Below are 25,645 nucleotides of genomic sequence, written 5' to 3'. Positions count from 1 at the left end.
ATTACCACATGCATCCCAAGCAGACCATGTGCGGTCTTCATGCAGTAAAATCTCAAATTAGAAGCAGGGCATGAGTCAGACAGGTCTGGAGGCATCTTTGAACTTGGTCTACACTCGTGTTTAATTATTAGTCTCTACTTCATGTCTAGCATCCATAGACATTAAAATCAGGTCAACATCTACTCAAAGGTGACTATTTAGTGTTAAAAAGTGGCATGTATGAAAGAAAGTTTTTTTTAGCAAATTCTAACAGCTGTAATCATACCAGTACGTGGGATTCTTTTTCTGCGGTCACGGAAGGCTGCACCAGACTGCAGGGCCTCCATCAGGCTGTCCATCACACCAGTCTCGTCTCCATCTATTGGCAAAAAAGAAGACATAAAACATAAAAAAAGAGAAGGTAAAAGTTTGGTCTTTTGAATAGCAAAACACTAACCTAGAGAGCACACATATGTATCACAGATATAGAGCAAAGCAGACCACCTCACAAGTTTAGAAGTGCAAAGGAGTAAAACTGACACTGTAACAGTAAATAACATATCAGTTTTGCCACTAAAACTCGTATGTGCTTTATTTCACAGTTGTTCTCCTGCAATAGTACCAGTTCTCTACTGCTTCTTAAAAACAAAAATATATTCAAATATCCTTTAAATATTTTGTCCTTTGAGGGACATTGTTTTAAACCTCTTTCCTATCATTTCCATCATCCACAACTGAAAGTTTAATTTTTTTTTTTTTCTGCTACATTAATGGTTTTTATTAAAATTTTGCTGTATTTTTCATACAGTAACTGTTTATAGAAGCCATAATCTTATAATAGATGTAAGATAATGTCATGTGTTGAGGGGTTTGGGAGACCTGAAAGAGACAAAATAAATCAGCATGTAACTGTCTGTGCAGTACAGTAGGTAGACAAGCGGTATTGTACTTTTACTGTCGCGGCGCATGGCGACAGCATTTGAATTTGTGTGTTTGCTGGCTTTTACCGCTGAGAGGAGCTATATAAAGCATGGTATTAGTTTTCACTGTTATGCTGACGACACACAGTTATTTGTCTCTGCAAAACCTGAGATAAACCAGTTTACTAAAGTTGAGAAATGTGTGCAGGACATAAGAAATTGGATGCTAACTAACTTCCTTCTGCTTAATCTAGATAAGACAGAAGTTCTAGTCATAGGACCGCATACAGTTAGAAGTAAGATTCTAGATCACTCTGTAACTTTAGATGGCCTTTCTGTTTCATCAAGTGCAACAGTAAAAGACCTCGGTGTGATTATAGATTCCAGCCTTTCATTTGAAGCTCATGTAGATAATATTACCAGGATAGCATTCTTTCACCTCAGAAATAGTGCCAAGATAATAAATATATTGTCGCTAAACGATGCAGAAAAACTAGTTCATGCTTTTATCACCTCTAGGTTGGACTATTGTAATGCCTTACTGTCTGGTTGTTTAACTAGGTGCATAAACAAGCTTCAGGAAGTCCAGAATGCATCAGCGAGAGTCCTCACTAGAACCAGAAGATACGAGCACATCACACCTATCTTATCTTCACTTCATTGGCTCCCTGTAAAATTTCACATTAATTAAAAAAAAAAATACTTTTGACATATAAAGCATTAAATAGTCTCGCACCGCAGTATCTGAGTGAACTGCTAGTGTCTTCAATCAGAGGATGCAGGCTGCTTATCAGTACTGCATATTATGAAAACTACAGCTGGGGGCAGAGCTTTTTCTTACAAAGCCCCGACATTATGGAATAGTCTTCCAATTAGTGTTCGGGACTCAGACACAGTCTCAGTGTTTAAGTCTAGGCTAAAAACCTATTTATTTAATCAAGCATTTTTATAAATAAATTTGCCTTAGGTAAAGGAACAGATCTGAGGGACTCATGGGTGTAGAGTATTATGGTGAACTAGTATGTTTAGATGCTGTCCTCCCCATTCTCATTGATCACTCAGGTTTGTTGACGGTGAGGTGATCCTTCTGGCTCTCCCTTTTAGTTATGCTGTCATAGTTAGTCCTGCCGGAGACTCTGCTTGAACTCTACACTAAATATACATTTACATTATACATTATATGACTGTGACCATACCTAACTGTTATCTCTTCTCGTCTGCTCTCTCTTCTGCTTTTTCTCTTCCCTCTCTCTCCCTATCTCTCCTTCCCTCTTTCTCTGTCAAGCTACACATGTTGTTCCTGAGCTGCCAGTTATCCAGACTTCCTCTGCCCTCTGGACCTGTCTGACCCATCCTGGTGCCCCGCTTCTGGTTGGAGATCTCGTCACATGGATGCCCTGTGTGTCTCTTTGGGATGCGTCTTGTGTCTGGGGATGGTTCTTTCTACCTAGAAGACGGTTCTGGCCTCGACTGGTGTTGGCAGCTGTTTCTCTGAGGACTTGACTGTTCAATTGTTCTGGACTGGAACTTTATAAAAGGCTACCTCAGTTTTCAATAACTAACTGGACTCCATATTAACATCAATTAACATCAACTGTTATGCTAAACTGCCTGCCAACTAACACACACGCAGATCAATTCCTGCTCTCTGTTTTACCCAAATGAAGATGGGTTCCCTGTTGAGTCTAGTTCCTCTCAAGGTTTCTTCCTACTACCAACTCAGGAAGTTTTTCCTTGCCACTGTCACCCTCGGCTTGCTCACCAGGGACTATCAGACCATTTTGATTCATACACATTCAAATTCCATACAAACATAAATAATTCTTTTGATTGTGTAAAGCTGCTTTGGGACAATGCCAATTGTTAAAAGCGCTATATAAATAAAATTTAATTTAATTTAATTGAATATAACTATAGACTGAAAACTACGCATGTAGGGTTTTGTGTCATCTTATATTTATTAACTGAAATAAATGAAACTAAATGACCATAAAATTAAAACATAAGATTAATAACTAGAAAACTAGTTATTAAAACTATATAAGCTACATAGCCTTTATAAGAGACTACTTTTATTTAAGCGCACTCACAATAATGAAAAAAACGTTATAATTTTGTTAAATAAAGAAAGTGAACAAGGTGCGCTGTTCTGTATTGTTTTCGGTGAACTTGAGGGCGTCAGAAAATGACCCGAAATTCCGTGTATACTCGCCTCACAGACGTGAAAAAATATATATTTATAGAACGTGAAATATCTGCTTTTATATAAACTAATGAAAAACAAATTTAGGATTATGTAATTCATATGAAAAGTGAATTATAGGCACGTCCACTAGTGCGGAGATGACGAGATGACATGATCATCTTTATCACAGCCGAAACCAAAGAAATCACTAATTTATTAATTAATTATTTAAACGGTCAGAGTCAGTCTGCTTGCTGTTTTTCCTGACGCATTCATAATCATTAGTCTACTTCTGCTGCTTCACTCTGGAAAACTTTATGCGTGCGGTGGAGCACTGATTAGACTATGTAGGAATTTAAAGAGCAGGATCACGATGCTCAACGCCCCGAGCCAAAACCTCATTTTAATTAAATTAACAAATATTTGATGAAGATAACAATAGCCCACATTTATAAAAAAAGCATTTTTATTTAGACTATAAAAAATAACCCTGCATTTATTTTTAGGTGTGCCAGCTGCCACAGTTCTTATACAGCTCTTTATTGGAGTAAATCATTCAGCAACAAGCCCGTTACTTTCCATGTAAATCAGGTACATCTGCATGAATAAATTGTTTAAATGCATGTATCATAAGCTATTGATCAGTGATTTATAAAAACGATTCAGCAGGAATCGGAAAAGCAGCCAAAGCTTTCCTTATTGCTGTGCTGTTTAGGGGAGGGACGTGCTGACGTTTGGTCTACTTTCTTTGTGTTTTAGTGTGTGTGTCTGTTGAGAGGTTTTAATAGAGAGTGGATTATTCAGTGAAACAGAATTCAGTCACTTTACCTCAAATAAAAAGGGGGAAAATGAATAAACCGAGATGCGTGTTTCTTAGCGCCACCCCCTTGAACACAGCGTATTCAGAGAAAAGCGTGCCCGTGAGTCGTTGTGCTTATCATGTTCAAGTTCAAGTTTAAGTAGGCTTTATTGTCACTTTAACCATTTCGTGAAACGAAACAACATACCTCCAGGACCAAGGTGCTATATGCAACATAAACTTACAACATAAATTAACAGAGAAGCTAAACTAGCTAACTAAGAGGCCTAGTTAGCTGGCTAGCAGAGACAAGACAGATAGTTCTAACATAAATTAAACATAAATTAACAAAAACTAACTAAAACTAACTAACTAAGAAAGACTATCTACAGGTTTTCCAGACAACAGACAACAAAGTGCACGTGCAAATGTGCAAACGAGCAACAACAAAGTGACAGTGCGACAACGACCCATCAGAACATAAAATATGGTGTTGAGATGTGATTTTATCATAACATGCCTTGTATTGTTTTTAATTACTCTATACACAACCTGTGATTTTTATTCTATTTTAGAGATGGAAAATACAAATGGACTTTCAAAACTTTCAATATTTTATAAAATATCTTGGAAAATGATTGTGTATGGAGTGGTTACAACCAATACAATTTATGTTATGATAAGGAAAATCTCCATTTCTATTCCAGGGATTAAAAACAGTAATAATGTAAATTTTAGAATCTAGAATCCAGAAGATGAAATTTGCACAAATTAAAAAAGAGGCCCGAATCACTGCAGAATCCAGGTCTTAAAGTGGGGAGGGGTGCACTTAAGTTTCTCTGAATGTATAGGTGAGAACGGCTGATTCACACCTGAGGAGGGTGAAATATTTGCATTTGAATGTTGTCTGTCATTGTAAAGCACAGACAGTAACACTAAAAGAACAACATCCCAGGATAAATAGGAATAAGAGCCCCTGATTATACTGCATAAATATTATTTAGTACAACAAAATTTCTCTGCGCTCTGGAAAACTTTATGCGTGCGATTGAGCGCTGATTATACTATGTAGGAAATTAAAGAGGAGGAGATAAACATCAATAGCCCGCATTTAGAAAAGCATTTAAAAATATATAAACTATATAAAATAATCCTGCATCTATTTTAGGCATCACAATGACAAAAAAGCTTAATGATTTTGTAAAATAATTAAAGTAAACAGGGTGCGCTATTCTGTATTGTTTTCGGGGAACTCGTCAGAAAATGAACCGAAACTCTAACCGAAAATATATACTTAGAAAGCGAAATGCCTGCTTTTAAACTTATGGAAAACAAATTTTAGATTATGTAATTTGTGTGAAAAAGTGAATTATATGCGCATCCACTGCTGCGGAGACGACGAGAATATAGGATTACCTTCATTACTACAGCCGAAGGCAAAGAAATCACAAATTTATCAAAGAATTATTAAAAGGGTCAGAGTCAGTCTCTTTGCTGTTTTTTCCCGACGCATTTTTTTACTTTATGCGTGCAGCTGAGTGCTAATTAGACTGCATAGGAAGTTAAAGAGGAGGATCACATATGTCAAGGCGTGCGCCCAAATCTGTAGGCTCCCTAGATAGACGGCATGGCATTGCCCCCAGACTTGCACTTCATCCCTTTCCCTTTCTTTCCATCCTCCCTCCTTTAACCATTTCCTTCCCTATTTTACCTAAATAAATTCTATACAATAACTGTAGTATTTCTTCGATACAACATATTGTTAAGACTTTTTTATGACTTAATTATACAGTATTTAAAACTGCAATGAGTGAAAAATGTCACTTTGCGCCACCTGGCGGTCATTTCACTAATGACTTTAAAATGCAACTAATTTATTTTGGCTGCTGCCGTTTTCCCACGGCGGTGAGTGCGACGGGAATACCCATTCTGGTTGTCTACCTACTGTATATTGTTGTTAGTGTTAATATAGGGTTAAATCACTACACTGTTTTTTAACGGTTTTCTGACACACAATCCAGTATGAAACATTTGTAATGATTGAAAATTCTAAGAATATATACTGCAGCAATGATAAAAAAGAAAAGAAAAACACTCTAATGAGAAAAAGAGTCACTTTCCTTTATTTCTGTTTGCATGTGCAAATATTTGTAGTCAAAACAGTACATTACTTGCCTATTTAATAGGACCCTCTTTCTTTTAAGTGATGCCTTTTAACTTTCACATCACTGGAACTAATTGTGTCATCCATCAAAGCATAAAGCATGTGTAATAAACAGACAATTTCCACTTTAGTAGAAACGCTTGTACACCTGCACATAATACAATTATCCAATCAGCCAATTTTGTGGCATTTTTTTTGACAAAGTAAAATATTCTGCATATGCATTTCAAGATCTTTAGTTTATGTCAAACATCCTCATTAATACTCTAGTCTCTGGATAGCTAGAAATGCCCATTAACACTATCCAAATTCTTGTGTAATGTCTTTCCATATGAGTAGAGGCTGTTATAGCACCAAAGTGGGGGGGCAAAGTTTGGAATGAAATATTCGACAAGTACAGTATGTATGGGAATGTCAGGTTTTAACATAATTTTAATTAATCTTCCCCTCCCTCTTATTTAAGCCATTGAAACTTATAAAATGCTTATAAATACAGTGGTGTGAAAAACTATTTGCCCCCTTCCTGATTTCTTATTCTTTTGCCTGTTTGTCACACAAAATGTTTCTGATCATCAAACACATTTAACTATTAGTCAAAGAGAACACAAGTAAACACAAAATGCAGTTTTTAAATGATGGTTTTTATTATTTAGGGAAAAAAAAAATCCAAACCTACATGGCCCTGTGTGGAAAAAATAATTGCCCCCTGAACCTAATAACTGGTTGGGCCACCCTTAGCAGCAATAACTGCAATCAAGCGTTTGCGATAACTTGCAACAAATCTTTTACAGCACTCTGGAGGAATTTTGGCCCACTTATCTTTGCAGAATTGTTGTAATTCAGCTTTATTTGAGGGTTTTCTAGCATGAACCGCCTTTTTAAGGTCATGCCACAACATCTCAATAGGATTCAGGTCAGAACTTTGACTAGGCCACTCCAAAGTCTTCATTTTGTTTTTCTTCAGCCATTCAGAGGTGGATTTGCTGGTGTGTTTTTGGTCGTTGTCCTGCTGCAGCACCCAAAATCGCTTCAGCTTGAGTTGACGAACAGATGGCCGGACATTCTCCTTCAGGATTTTTTGGTAGACAGTAGAATTCATGGTTCCATCTATCACAGCAAGCCTTTCAGGTCCTGAAGCAGCAAAACAACCCCAGACCATCACACTACCACCACCATATTTTACTGTTGGTATGATGTTCTTTTTCTGAAATGCTGTGTTACTTTTACGCCAGATGTAACGGGACACGCACCTTCCAAAAAGTTCAACTTTTGTCTCGTCGGTCCACAAGGTATTTTCCCCAAAGTCTTGGCAATCATTGAGATGTTTTTTTAGCAAAATTGAGACAAGCCTTAATGTTCTTTATGCTTAAAAGTGGTTTGCGCCTTGGAAATCTGCCATGCAGGCCGTTTTTGCCCAGTCTCTTTCTTATGGTGGAGTCGTGAACAGTGACCTTAATTGAGGCAAGTGAGGCCTGCAGTTATTTAGATGTTGTCCTGGGGTCTTTTGTGGCCTCTCGGATGAGTTGTCTCTGCGCTCTTGGGGTAATTTTAGTCGGCCGGCCACTCCTGGGAAGGTTCACCACTGTTCCATGTTTTTGCCATTTGTGGATAATGGCTCTCACTGTGGTTCGCTGGAGTCCCAAAGCTTTAGAAATTACCTTATAACCTTTACCAGACTGATAGATCTCAATTACTTTTGTTCTCATTTGTTCCTGAATTTCTTTGGATCTTGGCATGATGTCTAGCTTTTGAGGTGCTTTTGGTCTACTTCTCTGTGTCAGGTAGCTCCTATTTAAGTGATTTCTTGATTGAAACAGGTGTGGCAGTAATCAGGCCTGGGGGTGACTACAGAAATTGAACTCAGGTGTGATAAATCACAGTTAAGTTATTTTTTAACAAGGGGGGCAATCACTTTTTCACACAGGGCCATGTAAATTTGGAGTTTTTTTTCTCCCTTAATAACGTAAACCTTCATTTAAAAACTGCATTTTGTGTTCAATTATGTTATCTTTGACTAATAGTTAACGGTTTTTGATGAGCAGAAACATTTAAGTGTGACAAACATGCAAATGAATAAGAAATCAGGAAGGGGGCAAATAGTTTTTCACACCACTGTATACTTCAGTGTCCTGTACCATAGTAACATCAGACAAAAAGATCTAGAAACACTAAAGCAGTCTTTAGCAGGCTAAAAGTCTTTGTGAAGTTGATATTTGTTTAATTCACAAAGCATTTGGCCATGGCTGTCGTGCTTTAAACAAGTAAAATTATTTAGTTAATTTATGGCTTCACTGGTTTGTTGTGATTTTTTATTTTCCAGGAGGACATTCTGACATGTCCAAATATCCCTTTCATTAAATCTCCAGTGAGGATTGGCAGCTAAAAGGCTAAAAGCATTTTCAGCCAATGGAATAATGGTTAAGCAGTGTAAGGAAAATCTTACAAAAAAAGTTGATGTCGGGCTAACCAGAATCACTTTTTGGTGATTTAGTTTATGATCATTTATTTTGAATACATTACAGTTCAAAATTAAATATTTAATTCTGATCACAGTCACATGCTCTATTATATATAATGTACAAAGTACAGTATAAATCACTATATTTATAGCAAGAAAAACAAATGAGGCTGTGTGTAACAATTTTAGCAGTTTTTAATATTACTATCTCGGATACTCCACAAAATGTGTTATCAGGCCCCCACTGGTCCTATAATTATATTCAAATTTAGGAGGATGCTGGATGTCATTGTGCTTACTGTAGCTATTAAAGCTTGAACATGTGACAAAAAGATCCTGTGGTCAAAAAGGGTGTGGGCGTGTGTGAGGTGGGGGTGGGGGAGGGGGTCCCTTACTTCTTTTATGATTAGAAGTTTTTTAAATCTCTAATAACACATTTGGTACATGGACAGGACTGACTCTATATGCTGTACATTTAATAAACATTTCCTTACTTTACAGGCTATGTAAGGCTTTTAAAGGCTAAACTACATGTTAATGATCGTTTGGCTAACCTGATACGACATTGAACCTTATTTATGACAATAACAAAGAAATACATATACTATAGAAAACTGTGATATTACCATTAAGTTTGCTGTCTTCAGGGCACCCGGTCATTAGTTAAAACCTTATTTATGCAACTGACTTTGCCACAGCTGCGTTAAGGACTTTTAGTATACTATTATAAGCATTAAACTTTCTTACTGTAAATTTGTCATTAGGACATTCATAACTGTGAAATATTATTTAGGGATGCAGTGAGCTTCAACTGGGGACAAGCACTTTACCTTTGTTCATGTCAATCAGTTGCTTTTTCTTCTGCAGCCGTTCCTGTTTTTCCTGCTCAGCTTTCTCCTTTGCTAGCTTGGCCCGCTTGATCTTCTCCTCCATCTCCCTCTTCTTGTGGTTTTCCTTCACAGCCTCCTGAAAAAGAAAAGGGATTAAATGAGACTAAGAATTTGCAGGAAAGAAGTCAAGAAACAAAAAGATGCACTGTTCTTCTGAGGTATCCTAACAAAAGTGCTTACTGCTCACAGAGCAAAACTGCGGGATGTCTCTCCTTTTGCAGCGCAAAAAACAAACAGCACAAATAACAAAAGCTCCAGGTTTCAATGATTTATAATTAAATTTATATCATGAATACAAGTTCTATATTTATTTGGACTGGCTGCCATTTGGGCAAATAACAACCTATCCCCTTTCTTTGAGCTTCAGCATGGTACAAGACAGGGGTGCCCTTTGTCACCCCTTCTCTTTGCTGTAGCTTTTTGCTTTGGCTATCGCATTAAAGGGAAAATGACAATATTAAAGGTATCTCTCGTGGGGATGTGGAGCACAAAGTTTCCCTTTATGCTGATGACATGCTGCTTTTTAAATCTGATCCTACTTATAGCCTACCAAAACTAGTGGATTTATTGAAAGATTTTGGTGAAATATCTGGCTACAAGGTTAATCTACAAAAAAGTGAAATGATGCCAATTAAAAACAATATAGCACAGTTTCCTGATTTAATCCCCTTTAAGATCAGTCCCAGAAATAAACAAATATTACGGGATTTTGGTAACACATAATCATGCCAATCTGTACAAGGTGAATTATCAGGTTCTACTTTCCTAAACTAAAATTAGATCTTGAACGATGGGACCTGCTACCTCTCTCTTTGGGCGGAAGTATAAACACAATTAAAATGAATCTGTTTCCAAAATTCCTATACCTATTTCGGTGCCTTCCAATCTTTTTAAAAAAATCATTTATTAATAACATAAGTAGTCAAATTTCTAAATTAAAACAACCACATATTAAACAAAGGCCCTGTGAAGTAGGAGGAATGGCACTTTCAAACATTTTTTTATTTTTTTTACTGGGCTGCTAATGTGAGGGCAATGTTGTTCTGGGCGAAGTATGATGCCAATTCTCCCGACTGGGTAGCTATAGAGGAAACATCAATGGGATCAATATCTTTTTTATCATAATTATGTACTAAATTGCCACAAAAACAGCCCACATGTTGTTTTACCTTAAACCCACTGGTTATACAATCTGTTAAAATTTGGAATTAGTTTTGCCATCATTTTAAGCTTACTGACCTAACTTTGATAGCACCACTGAATTGGCACTGTATGTTTGCTTCGTCCTATATGGTGATGCTTTCGGGGTTTGGTTTAAGTGTGGTGTATTGTCATTACATGATCTTTACATTGACTATATCTTTGGCTCATTTGAACAACTTGTACAAAAGTTTAACATTCCTGGGACACATTTTTATAAATACCTACAGCTGAGGAATTTCATTTCCTGTAATTCTAACTCTTTCCCTTTGTCTCCCTCTTCATCTCTCTTACAGATGGTACCCAAGCTGTATTCTGGTTTTACCGCCACGGTGGTGGCATTTGGGTTTGTGCGTTTGCTGGCTTTTACCGCTGAGTGGCGCTATATAACTATATACTAGACTGACACCTCGGGCATCAGTTAATTTTCTCAAAGATTAATGAGCCGCAGCTCGTTACTGTAAGTGAACGAATTTACAATTCGTACCGTGATTGTAAATTCGTTCACAGTACATTTATTTATTAGGAACATTATGATTATCATAACATCCTTCTGCATTTAATTCTTATAATAACGCAAAAACACATCGACATCTGCGGATGCAGTAGCACGTCCTGACAATGTTTAAATTTTTATGGTCATTTGGTTTCGTTTATTTCAGTTAATAAATCTGCTACGATGGAACTAAGAAACGTTTATATTTAATTTAAATTTAGAATTTAAAATAAATATAAACGTTTCTTAGTTCTATCGAGTTTAAACAAAGTAAATGTTAACAAAGTGAGTCTTTATATTTTATCATGTGTAACACTCACGTAGCCAGAAAACTTTGGGTGTGCATCAGAAAAAGTGAGCCACAGGTGTTGTCAGATTAATGGGCAAAAACTATATAATAAACCTATATATGCTATATAGCCTTTATAAGACTCTAATTTTAGTTCAATGCATGCACAATGAAGACAAAACGTTATAATGTTGTAAAATAATGAAAGCAAACAGGGATACAGCGCTATTTTGTATCGGTTTCTGTGAACTTGAGTGTGTCAGAAAATGAACCAAAACTCTTTTACTCCGAGTAATTTTTAATGAGCTACTTTGTACTTTTATTGAGTAGATTTTTATAATAGTAACCTTACTTGTACTTCAGTAAAATTTCACTGAAATAACAATACTTATACTTGAGTACAAAAGTTTATTACTCTTTCCACCCCTGGTATTTATGTACTGTATGTATTGGAAGTATAATTGAGTGCTTTGTCAGGTGTTGCTGGACTGTGGGTCAGTCAGTCCTTAGATGATAAGCTTTTGTCAGTATTTACAGCTTTTTCATACCTTCATGTTTTGTTCTGCACCATTATGAGAAACGCAGAACAACATAGTGTGAGAGAGAGAGAGAGATGGGAGAGAGCTGGGATAGCAAGAAAGCAATATAATTTAACCTCTTTAAAGGTTTCAAACAGAATAAAAAAGAACTTACGATGAAGCGGGTGCGAAAATTTGCCAGGTCTCCAAAGAAATCCTCAATGCTGATGGAGTGTGGATCAAATGCAAAGTAGCTTCCCAAGCTCTCGTAGAGCTTCTGCATGTTCTTGTGCCTAGTGGAGAGCTTTTCATACTGTTCACGTGAATATTTGGAGAAACCGTAAGGAAAGTTAGTTAATAAAAAATAGAGATAATTTTAGAAAACAAGACATCTGAAGCATTTCGGATGCAAGGAGTGAAAACAATGTAATACAACACCCTCATGACCATCGGCTCTGTTGTAAGGCAGTGGCATTGTACACTAATAATTTCTCATATATTCAAACGAAGACAGCATGAGAGTATTTTTTTTCATACAAAAGTAGGACCAGCCTATGTGCATGAGCATATGAAGCAGGTTCTTTTAAGCAATGATAGCTTGAAGCAAAGATATATTCGCTTCCCACTTACTGGCTACACATAGCTCATTCTTATATGATCACATACAGACTATACACTGTAACACATACACAGTTTCTTAACTTTTACAAAGAGTGAAACCAAATTATTGTGCTTAGAAAAGCGTAACAATAAAATTTGTGTTTTAAAGAACACTCTATATAAAGTGTTTTATACTCTATATAAAATAATTCTACGTGGCATTGATTCAACAAGGTGCTGAATGTTGGCCCATATTGATAGTTTAGCATCTTGCAGTTGATGGAGATTTGTGGGATGCACATCCAGGACACAAAGCTCCCGTTCCACCACTTCCCAAAGATGCGCTATTGGGTTGAGATCTGGTGACTGTGGGGGCCATTTTAGTACAGGGAACTCATTGTCAAGTTCAAGAAAGCAATTTGAAATAATTTGAGCTTTGTGACATGGTGCATTATCCTGCTGGAAGTAGCCATCAAAGGGTGGGTACATGGTGGTCATAAAGGGATGGACATGGTAAGAAACAATGCTCAGGTAGCCCGTGGCATTTAAACGATGCCCAATTGGCACTAAGGGGCCTAAAGTGTGCCAAGAAAACTTTACTCACACCATTACACCACCACAGTGGTAACAAGGCATGATGGATCCATGTTCTCATTCTGTTTATGTCAAATTCTGACTCTACCATTTGAATGTCTCAACAGAAATCGAGACTCATCAGACCAGGCAACATTTTTCCAGTCTACAACTGTCCAATTTTGGTGAGCTCGTGCAAATTGAATTCTCTTTTTCCTATTTGTAGTGGAGATAAGTGGTACCCGGGGGGGCTTCTGCTGTTGTAGCCCATCCGCCTCAAGTTTGTGCGTGTTGTGGCTTCACAAATGCTTTGCTGCATACCTCGGGTGTAACGAGCTCTTCTATCAGCTTGAATCAGTCGGCCCATTCTCCTCTGACCTCTAGCATCAACAAGGCAATTTTGCCCACAGGACTGCCGCATACTGGATATTTTTTCCTTTTCACACCATTCTTTGTAGACCCTAGAAATGGTTGTGCGTGAAAATCCCAGTAACTGAGCAGATTGTGAAATACTCAGACCGGCCCTTCTGGCACCAACAACCATGCCACGCTCAAAATTGCTTAAATCACCTTTCTTTTCCATTCTGACATTCAGTTTGGAGTTCAGGAGATTGTCTTGACCATGACCACACCCCTAAATGCAATGAAGCAACTGCCATGTGATTGGTTGATTAGATAATTGCATTAATGAGAAATTGAACAGGTGTTCCTAATAATCCTTTAGGTGAGTGTATATAACTCATCTACGTTGTAATTACATTTTGTATTTTCTAAGGTAAAACACTATTTAAAGCAGTATAATAATTAAAATGTGTTTTACAGGTCAACATGTTTCCTTTGGTGATATTGTAATAATCTCAGTAATAGTGCTGGTAGCTTTTGCTGCATCAAAGTGCAACAACTTTCATACACAAATTGTACTATTTTAATTTTCTGTTCATAGAGAATGCTTAGATTTTGGATTCCATCCAAAACCATTAGGATGAAATCCACAGTACATAACTTGTTCAGAGATCAATCTACATGCATTATTGAAAATGCACAAGGATGAACCTCGGGCTCTGCTGAATCTCAAACTCCATCCCAAGCCTTTATTTAGCATTTATAAGGCCAAGATCGCTTGTTAGCAATCACCAACCAGAAACATGTTCTCTGTTTTTTTATTTTTAATGTTTCTTGGTGATTAAGTCCAAAAGCTATAAATGATGTGTGGCATGTTAGATATGCAGATATTCTTATTCAGTGTTGTTTTTGGTCGTACTGGATAAATGGCAGTGGTCTTTAATAGTGTGGCGTGGGCGGGGCGGCGGCTGACGACCAGCATGCCTTGCGGGGATGTCGGTGTGTTCACCATGTTGGGGAAAGGTGTTTTGGTTAGTGTCTTCGGCCCTGTTGTATGTGGTGTGTGTGTGACGTGTGGAATGTGCTCCGGTTTATGCTTAGGCTGAATTGGAGGTAGGCTTCGTGTGAATGTGCTGTTCATACTTTTGTTTGACTGTGGGTATAAAATAAAGTACTCCCAGCCATTGCATTGGGCAGCAAGTAAGCTCACTCGTCTCTCCAATGTATCCTTCCCGGCGGAAAAATGCTACGATAGGAATAGAATGGAGTGGATTTTGTGCTTTTTTTTTTTTTATAAAAAATGCTTTTTAAGACCATCTACATGCGCATTAATTTCAATTTTATAATACTGATATAATACATTATAAAAACAAACTCAATTCTCTTTTCATAACAACCCCAAGAGACAATTTTTCGTCCCGAGATGATCAAACAGTAGGCAAATTGGGTAGGAACTGTCCAAACAGGCAACACAATCAGTAGCTTTCTCTCCATATTTTTTTGACTGTTTTGATCGATATACTCTCTGTAGGTAAAACATCCTACATCAAGATGTCATTATCTTGTGAGCATCTATCTATAAATAGTACTGTATTTAGTTTAGACTTGTTTTGAACAAGAACTAGGGATGACCTACTAATATTTCCAGAGCAACTTTTACAGTATGAGATGAAGCCAACACCTTAACTTGTCAGATTTGTGAAAATAAATGCATGCTACAGACTTTCTGCGCTCTCTGATTCTCTTTTGGATTTGCCTATCGACCCAGAATTAAGATTGAGGACTTTCTCGACTCCTTGCCTGTTTGTTGACAGCACATTCCTTGCAGATTAACCATTTTGCCTTTGACTTATGAGTCTGCTCGTGCCTGTATTTTACACACACTGACTCTTCATTTTCACATTTTCGCCAAGAAGCTCAAGCCACGCCACCACCAACTCTCTGACAAAGTCTACAAACAACCTGCTATGCCTGTGTTGTGCACTGTTTAAGTCACATATCATCTCTACAAACAACTATGGAGTTTTCCCCAACTCTTTTGTGCTTGGATCCACCATCCCTGCTTCCCTCTGTGACATTACTTACAACTCGCACCAATACAACAAACGTGTATGTTCCTACTATTTCGCTAAATTTTTAGCACACATTTTATCCTTAATAGTAAAATTACTGAGAATGATAAAGCAGATATTTGGTGTACTTGAGAGTTATTGTGTTTTCTGGTGTCAGTTAATAGTCACAAATTGTCCACAGGTATAAATATGAGTGTGATAGGCAACAACATTGCTACAGCTTTTCAGCCGTGCATAGGTCAGCAGCACTGCCCTGAATGTTTAGTGTCTGCAGTTTGTTCAGGGATAGACATTTATTTACTACATTTATAAACAAAACTAGTCCCAAGCTAAAGATGCTCATGCCGCATACTTCTCTCCAGAACCAAGTCTAAAGGTTCCAGGGGGACTCTCTAATACTACCCTAGCCTTCGTGATCAAATTTGGTCAGTTTTCTGCTGCCAGAACATTGGCGATGATCTACATAATCCAAGAGATATTTAGTGAGATCAAGGAGAGCATTATTGAGAAATCCTGCTAGGGGTCACAGGAGACCTGATGATCATGTCTAGCTTTGTAGTTTCAGTGACAAACATATGACAAACACAAGTTTATCAAGATTAGCTGCAAGTGCTTAAAGTTGTTCCGTTGTAGCTTTTGGGTCCAAGCCTGGTTGTTCGGCATTGGCATGACATATAATATTTTTAAATCCATCAAAATGATGGTTGCAGAAGCATACCACATTCTGATACTGTTTTGTGCTTCTATTTTAACATTTATTTGCAGATTAATATTTCAAGGGTAATAAATGTACAGTTGCCAAAATATTCAGCCCCCTTGAACTTTTCCACATTTTGTCACATTACAGCCACAAACATGAATCAATTTTATTGGAATTCCACGTAAAAGACCAATACAAAGTGGTGTACACGTGAGAAGTGGAACGAAAATCATACATGATTCCAGACATTTTTTACAAATAAATAACTGAAAAGTGGGGTAAGTAATTATTCAGCCCCCTGAATAATTACAATAATAAAAAAAAGCCCCCTGAGTCAATACTTTGTAAAACCACCTTTTGCTGCAATTACAGCTGCCAGTCTGCCATGTCTCTACCAGCTTTGCACATCTAGAGACTGAAATCCCTGCCCATTCTTTTTTGCAAAACAGCTCCAGCTCAGTCAGATTAGATGGACAGTGTTTGTAAACAGCAGTTTTCAGATCTTGCCACAGATTCTCAATTGGATTTAGATCTGGACTTTGACTGGGCCATTCTAACACATGGATATGTTTTGTTTTAAACCATTCCATTGTTGCCCTGGCTTTATGTTTAGGGCGTTGTCCTGCTGGAAGGTGAACCTCCGCCCCAGTCTCAAGTCTTTTGCAGACTCCAAGAGGTTTTCTTCCAAGATTGCCCTGTATTTGGCTCCATCCATCTTCCCATCAACTCTGACCAGCTCCCCTGTCCCTGCTGAAGAGAAGCACCCCCAGAGCATGATACTGCCATCACCATACAGTATTTGACAGTGGGGATGGAGTGTTCAGAGTGATGTGCAGTGTTAGTTTTCTGCCACACATAGCATTTTGGATTTCAGCCAAAAAGTTAAATTTTGGTCTCATATGACCAGAGCACCTTCTTCCACATGTTTGCTGTTTCCCCCACATGGCTTGTGGCAAACTGCAAACAGGACTACTTATGGTTTTCTGTTAACAATGGCTATCTTTTTGCCACTCTTCCATAAAGGCCAACTTTGTGCAGTGCACGATTAATAGTTTCCCCCACCTGAGCTGTAGATCTCTGCAGCTCATCCAGAGTCACCATGGGCCTTTTGGCTGCATTTCTGGTCAGCGCTCACCTTGTTCGCTGATTGTAAGTTTAGGTGGACAGCCTTGTCTTGGTAGGTTTACAGTTGTGCTATACTCCTTTTATTTCTGAATGATCGCTTGAACAGTGCTCTGTGGGATGTTCAAGGCTTTGGAAATCTTTTTGTAGCCTAAGCCTGCTTTAAATTTCTCAATAACTTTATCCTTGAGCTGTCTGGGGTGTTCTTTGGACTTCATGGTGTTGTTGCTCCCAATATTCTCTTAGACAACCACTGAGGCCGTCACAGAGCAGCTGTATTTGTACTGACATTAGATTACACACAGGTGCACTCTATTTAGTCATTAGCACTCTTTAGGCAATTTCTATGGGCAACTGACTGCACTCAGACCAAAGGGGGCTGAATAATTACACACACCCCACTTTGCAGTTATTTATTTGTAAAAAATGTTTGGAATCATGTATGATTTTCGTTCCACTTCTCAAGTGTACACCACTTTGTATTGGTCTTTCACGTGGAATTCCAATAAAATTGATTCATGTTTGTGGCTGTAATGTGACAAAATGTGGAAAAGTTCAAGGGGGCCGAATACTTTTGCAAGCCACTGTATATGCAGTTCCCCTGCTCTGATATAATCATATAAACTAATTAAGCCACATTGCTAGTAAAATCCTTAATTAAACAAAATATCATATAGATAGATAGATTTCTGCTATATGATCACATACTGTATAAGCAGGACTCTAAAAGAGAAAAATGTTCTGTGTCAGGGATAACCCCTGGAGGGCGCTCTGCACCCATGGTTCTTGATTGTCACAGTGTCTGTCAGTTCTGTTTGGCGCTCATTTTCTGTTTTGTCTACCACAGTTTTGATAACTCTGCTTGGATTACCACTTTTTAGTTTGTTTTATATTCTTCAATAAAGTGGGATCCCTTTTTTGACACTCTATATAATTTTTTTTTTAAGTCATAATTATTCAGTTCTGTTTTAAACTATCATAACATCATGTCGCTATGTAATTTCTGTGCTGCCTCTGACAGATTAGGCAGGGCAGGGTAACCTAGCATAATCAACTTTACTTCTTAGACCTACTAGGCCTTTAAAAGGATCTATGTAGTCCAGACTGTCATCATATATCTGTTTTTCTCCATTACTCTTTGTCAGAGTGGTCAATGCTAAAACTCAGTTTGTGTTAAAATTCTATCTTATTTAAGAATATATAAGTTTATTTTCAACACCTTTCTAGTACTTACTTCTTTTATAGTTTATAATTTAATGAAAATTATTCATGTTAATTATAGTACAGTATAATATCACTTAAATAATTACTTCAAGATACTCATAATCAAGAAATAAAAGAGACTCATGGTTTCTATAAACTAATAAAAATGATAAACAACAGCCAGAATTGGGAAACAAATGTCTGCAATGTAAAAAAAAAAAAAAAGACAAAATAGCTTTTCAGTCCAAGCCAACTAATCTCATTCTTTGATCAAAACTCAAAGATTTAAATTCTACAATTTGTAAATTATTAAATTATTTTGAACTATTGAAATTAGCAATGCGAACTGAATTTGTAGGTTAAGTACTGCTGCACCAACTTAATATGGACCTCATCACTGGTAAGGGAGTGTGTTAAGGGTTGATAGCTCAGTCCTGAAGAGAGGCCTATGGTTGTTTAAATGCTGAACAGATAAGCTCAACTTATTTTGTAGAAACCATCCTATCTATTTCCAGTACCAGCAAGGTATTGTACTGTTCAGAATAGGGGAAAAAGCATTGTAAGGATATGGACATTTTCTCCACAAACTTATCCAGTTTGTCATCTGTCTTCGGGAAGTTCTGGATGTCAGTCTCCAACCTCTGGATCTGACGCTCCATTGAGTCCAAACTGGCCTTGAGGACCTGAGCCGACACTAAAAAAGAGAAGAAATTTTATGAAATACTGGTCAGGAAAATATTGTCCGTGATAGCATGATAAATATCTGACTGCTCATAGGTGCACATACCTGCTTAAATGTTTATTTTGTTATATTCTTTTTTAGTAGGTGATATATTTGCTATAATACACAAATGAACTACAGAGGTCTTACTATTAATTTTAATAACTTTTTTTGTTATCTGTCAACAACTGTTTTATTAATTTATTTAAAAACACAGGTTTTTCCATTTACATAAGTAATCAGAGCCTTTGTTATGACACTTAAAACTGCCTTTTGGTGCATCCTATTCCTATAAGTGGTCCTTAAGATGCTTTTACAACTTGACTGGAGTCCACCTGTGCCTAAATGACTTCACTGGACATAATTAGGAAAGGCACGCACCTGTCTATATAAATTCTTCATATTAGATTATGTATGTTAGAGTAAAAAATCCATGAGGTTGAGAAAAGCTGTAGACCCATAAGACAGGACTGCGTCAACACACAGATCTGGGGAAGGATACAATAAACGTTCTGAAGCATTGAAAGCACCCAAGAGCATGATAAACCTTCATCATTCTCAAATGGAAGAAATTTGAAACAACCAACAGTCTTTCCAGGTCTGGCCGACCAATCAAACTGAGTATTTTTAGATGAAGGTTCTTGGTCAGAAAATGCACTTAACACAATTGCATGTGGCCCTGCTTTAAGTGCTACTTAGGGGTTACTATATGTTGGTCAAGTGCTAAAATGTCATGCTGTAGAAGGGCTCGTCATTCTTGCATATGCTGTTGTATCAATCCATCTAAGTTTTGATTTCCGTTTCTTCTTCTACTTGTGTGAATGTGTATTCAACACGAATAACATAAGTCCTGTAATTTCTTCTTGACCAAGTTAAAAAAACATAAATTAACTAAATATGTCGTTCTGTAAAAACAGTCTTGCTCCAATCTCGCATAAAATAAATTCTAACAGTCCTTGCCGGAAATGGCATTAGCGTCATTTTCAATATTTATATGAAACCTTAATTATTTAAGTATAATTATTTATCAATTTATTTATCAACAATTGCTTATCTCACATCAAAATAAATTAAAGTTAATAAATAAATAAGCTCTTACATTTATCTTTAAAATGTTTAGCCTAATTATCTTCACCTGATGTGTATTTGCTAATGGGAAAAAATATATAAATAAGCACATACCTAGGGGTGGAGACGCTAGCAAAATTGCTGAAACCAAAAAAAAAATTTTCAAAAAGAGGAAATTAATAGTATTTTAGAGGAGGTGGAGCTACAAAAACATATAATTTTCAGCAGGTTTAAGGGCAGTCATACAAATAAGGTAAAACAAAAAGATCTGGGATAATATTGCTACAAAACTTACTGCAACAAGGGGGATTAAAAAATCAGGGAAGAAGGTCAGGATGAAGTTGCAGGACTATTCAAGCCTAGCTTTAAAAAGGACACTGCAGAGGACAACAATAAATAATACAGGTGGTGGGCCTTATAACGCCCTCGTTCTTACAGCAGAAGAAGAAAAGGCACTGTCAAAAAATGTCTGTGTGCGCAAGAACATGCATGTGCATTTAGATGCTTGTGTGGCAAAAAGTGACACTTTTAGTGTGTTCTTTGCAAATATATTTTTTGCAGTGGAAGCAGTGTATGTTTGTCTTTCTGTCTTTATTTCTAGGGCAGACCTGACACCTCTTTCTTTTTGAATCAGGTGGCCTCAGTGGGGTTATTGCTGTGGTTGATGTTGAGGCAGTGCTGGCTAAAGAAGATGCTGGCACTGATGCTCTTTGTGTAGCTGATGATGTGGAAGGAGTGCTACGTGAGCTTTGCAGCTGTCTGACCAAGGCTGCAGCAGCTGTGTCCCGGGACACCTGTTCCCTTCGCTCAATGTGTTCCTTGACAAACTTCCTAATTCTTAAAAAAACATTCTCCACTTTTTTTTCTGGATGAGTTCCAGGTAAATGTGGGTCCACAACACAAATGCATTGTATGCAGACACATCTAGTATGTTATAAAACACAACAATTGGCCATTACCTGGTCATTTTCTGGCAAGTGTGGGTGGCAGACAGCTTGTCCAGGTTGTCCACTCTTTGTTTTTGTTATAGTCCAATATAATTATGGGCTTTTTGTCAGTTGCTGATGAAACAGCTGCGTCTTTGTAAAAAGTGGACATAAGTATCACACTATGGTGTTTTTTTAGGCAATATGAAACAACCGTGGTGGTGTTTGTAAAAGCAAATTTTGAAGAAAGTGGAGCCCTGTCCTTCACCCACAAAATTTCGGCAGGCAGCTCAGGTTGATTTTTTTTTTTACTGTGCCCACCATGGTAGGTTTCCACCTGAGAAGTTCTTGTCCAAGGTCATAGCTGGTAAAGAAATTGTCACATATAATATTGTGACCTCTCGTTTCAGTAGTCATATCGACTATACATTTTCCTTGATTTTTCTCAGAAATGCCACTTGCATGTTTGCCTGTGTAAATCTGCAGATTTCATGGTTCCATAGCTGGATTTTGCATCACAGGCTGCCCAAATTTTTATGCCGTATTTCCCTGGCTTACTAGCCATGTACTGCCGGAAAGGGCATTTTCCACGGAAAGGGACAAAACTCATCTACTGTTACCTCTGGCCCTGGGTTAAACATCAGTGGAAGGAGCTGTACCCACTTTTCCCAGACTTCCTTGGTGGGAGCAAGGTTGTCAGATTTTTCTCTAGTTTCTCTGTTGTGAAATCTAAGGACTCTTGATATTATTTGAAATGACTGAAGTGACATTGTTGCCCAGAAAATATTTCTACCTGTCGATGCATCCCAGAGACTATCAGTGGCCTCATTACTGGATTTGTAAACACCAGCAAGAAGAACAACACCAATATAAGCATAAGAGGTATTCCTCATCAATGTTATTCCACATGTCACCAGGAACCTTTTTTCCTTCGAGGTTTGTCATAGCAATCATGATTTTCTTTAGTGATAATGGCATAAACAGATCAAAACATGTCTTGATGTCACTTACTCCCGTCACAGCAAACCTTGTGATTCCAGGGGTCATTTTGATGACATTTGCAGCAGCTGCCCTGCCATGTAAGTCAGAAGCTACTGAGCTCCAACAGATGTTACTACTTTTGGGTTTGAATGTTTCAGCAGGAGTGAGTGCAACTTCAGCATCGGTGGTGACCTCATCAGATGGTCTGTGCCTTATGGTAGATACTCTACAATATCTTTCTCCTTGGAAACCTGCTCATCTGTATCACTATGTTTTGTGTCTCTGCCTCATTGTCAGAAAAGATATGATCCAAAGCTTGGCTTACTGTAAATCTTCGTCTCATTTTGGAAACAAAAGATGTGTACTCTGCAAGTCACCAACGCTAAACTAAATTTGTCTTATGCAAGCCTTACATGTCTGAACATTTCTGTCTTTGTTTGTTTGTTTTGTTTGTTCAGGTAAGGAGACACAGGCAAAGAGAGAAGTCCCTCAAAGTGTGTTTATGATTTTTGTTTTGACCACTATTGTTTTATAACCTTAAATTATAACTGGTTTAAAACTGACCCTACCAACACAAAGGTAATAATTTTTACCAGAGCATTTTATAATTTAGTAAAAAAAATATATATATTTTTTAAATTAAATACAGATTCCTGACAATGTCAAAAAGCCTTGATGCAATAAACAAAGTTAGGTAGTAGTTAAAAAAAGTGCATTTAAAAAGTAAAACAGGTTGGTGCTGACCCTAACACAAAGGGAAGGTTAAATGCAATGTTTTGATGTTTGTTAATCCACTCAAAGCCTAAGGCTTAATGAAATACTATAAAGCAGAATAATTCTTATTACAAGAGTTTTAAATTTAAATAACTACTTGTTAAACCCTTTAAAAAAAATAAAAAATAAAATAAAAACAAGCATGCAAGCCCTATGGATTAGTTTTACAGATAGGGCCAGGATTAGGTCCTGATAAGTATTTTTTTTTATAAATGTGCCTTAGAAAAAACATTACTGGTGCCATCTTGAGACGAAACAAAAGGACTAATATATTTTAAAATCAGTCAGTGCAAGTGTCCTTCATCTGAAAAAGCTCAGACTTACATTTTAGTCTGGACTAGGCTTAAGCCTTGTCTGTGAAAAGAGAGGCATATATTTTACTACAGCTTGAGTCTTGAGAGTGTGTGTGGGAATATAGGATTAGAACCTATCTATTAGCCTTTCCATATAGGTGCAGAAAAATGTTTAATGTGCACATTCTTTATCAGCACTGTTTTATATAAATGTACTCTCTGTATACATTTATAAAAGCACAACCTTTAACCATTATGAATCTAACAAGAGAATACATTCAGGAAAGAGATAATTAATGCAATTTCTAAAAATCAGTGATTCAGACTCCTTCAAGTGGGGCCTTCCGCTATTAGTGAAATAGATGACAATCAGTGTGTGACCTTTGAATATTATCACAGCCTGAAAAACTTTAATCATATGGTTTCTGTGAGCAATTTTAGGATAGTATATAAAGTTTACACTTCATTAATCTTGTAGAGGAAATCCTGGCTGCAATACATCAAGTATTCCAGCTGAAAGTGAGGCAAAGAGAAAGGCGAAGACAAAGAAAGAGATGACCACGGAGTACACTATGTACTATAAATGCCTACATCAGGCAGCATCAAAATCCCTGGATATTCTTGATGATGGCTGTCATTGACAGATACCACAAGGAGAAATAGTCCACAAGGAGAAATAGTCCAGCTGCTCAATGTCATTTTGCCTTGTCCCTTGATGTGCAACTCTTAGCTTCTCTGAGATATTATGCAACAGCCAGTTTTCTTCAGGTACCTGGAGATAGACATGGACTAAGTAAACTGTACAAGTGCTGTGTCCAGAGCTGTACAAGCAGTCACCTATGCACTGCTTCCACTTGCGGCAGAACACATCCAATTTCCAGCATCAAGACAGGCCATGTCAGACATTTAGGAGTATTTTTAAAACATTACCATATACCACAAGTCATTGGAGTCATTGATGTTGCTTTAATTCCCATCAGTACGCCTTCTGTGGATGGCCGTACATTTATATGCCGCAAAAGTTATTCAGCAATCAACTGCCAAGTAATCTGTGATCATAAGTGTTTGTTCACAGACATTGTTGCAAGGTGGCCTGATAGCACACATGACTCCTATATCTTTACCAACTTCTCTGTGGGTCAAGAAGTCCAAAACTTAAAAGGATATTGGAGCCTGCTTGGTGACAGCGGATACATTGAGGCCATATCTGTTCACCCCTGTTGCTAATCCTGTCAGTAACAGTGAGGCACATTTCAATGAGGCCCACCGTGTTGCTCGTAGTATTGTGGAGTGCACTTTAGGAAGGTGGAATTTACGCTTTTTGGCTATTCACAAGCCCATTACGGTGGTGGTCTCTTCTGCCCAGTGGTTTTCTTTTCGTTTATTACAGTAACATCCCCCTTCTGAAATCAGGCCAATCGCAAAAGCCTTGCCTTGTGACGCCACACCACAAGAGGGCGTTCCTACACAAGTTGATTGACACTGGTGTTTTAGCAAAGACCCGCCCCGAGTGAGAAGACGCTGTCGGCCATTGTTTTTTCGCCGCTGGAGCAAAATGACGCCTAAGCGAGTGTTGTGTACAGTAGTTGGGTGTAATAGCGAACACAGCAGTCGTCATTCACTACCTAGGGTTAGTGACCTAGGGTACCTACCTAGGGTTAGGTATCTGAGCCACTGAGGACGCAGTGGCTGAATTTAGTTTTTAAAGCTAACGTCCCCGCTGATTTACCTAAATGCGTTCATGTTTGCGATAATCATTTTTCACCAGACTGCTTTATAAACGCGGGTGAATATAAAGCAGGTTTTACTAGGAAGCTGCTCCTAAAAAATGGATCTGTACTAACGCTTCGTGTTCCTGCTTCATCTTCACTAGGCTCGGTGAGTGTAATTTATTTTACTATGAGTCTTTGCAGATCGCCTTTTCTAATAATCACGATAAATGCGGAGTGTAAGTTAACTTATACTCTAATAGAACATGGTTATGACTTCTTCTCTATGTACATCCGTCTCTATATAATCCCTAATCGCCCGTTTATAATAAACAATGCATTAAGGTGATTGTCTAGTTGCAAACTGTGTACGTAGTCGGAAAACTATATTATGCTTACCTTTGTTACGTTAGATGGTTTATAACGATGTCTGTCGAAGATTAAGAAGTCATGTAAACACATCAGTAAACACATCGCGTCCGTATCTCTCTCGGTAAGCTTCTCCGCTTTTCTTGTTGTTGCTCGCGGCAGCGCAACAGCCCGTTAATTCATGCACATGCAGTGATGAGAAAGACAAACGGGTCGATGCATGTCCATTCTTTTAATTTCTGCGTTGTCAGGCGATATTACAAACTTCCGCGTAGGTTCCGTACTTAAATCAAA

The 25,645-nt window shown here is 37.7% G+C and overlaps 1 protein-coding gene across 3 annotated transcripts in view; it reads right to left on the bottom strand.

The window, feature by feature from the left end:
• Positions 1-25,645, bottom strand: part of diaph2 (diaphanous-related formin 2) — a 284,936-nt gene that overhangs the window by 8,637 nt on the left and 250,654 nt on the right. For all 3 annotated transcript variants that reach the window (XM_053505652.1, XM_053505650.1, XM_053505651.1), the window contains 4 exons: positions 19,081-19,204; positions 12,074-12,239; positions 9,336-9,471; positions 266-358 (listed from right to left, as the gene is read on the bottom strand). In XM_053505652.1, the coding sequence (XP_053361627.1) occupies positions 266-358; positions 9,336-9,471; positions 12,074-12,239; positions 19,081-19,204 (519 nt within the window). The remainder of the gene's footprint in view (positions 1-265; positions 359-9,335; positions 9,472-12,073; positions 12,240-19,080; positions 19,205-25,645) is intronic.

Source organism: Clarias gariepinus, chromosome 10 (genome assembly GCF_024256425.1).
Source record: "Clarias gariepinus isolate MV-2021 ecotype Netherlands chromosome 10, CGAR_prim_01v2, whole genome shotgun sequence".
NCBI classification, from domain to species: domain Eukaryota; kingdom Metazoa; phylum Chordata; class Actinopteri; order Siluriformes; family Clariidae; genus Clarias; species Clarias gariepinus.
The sequence above is the reverse complement of the archived record's forward strand: the minus strand, read 5'-3'. Positions and strand labels throughout refer to the sequence as shown.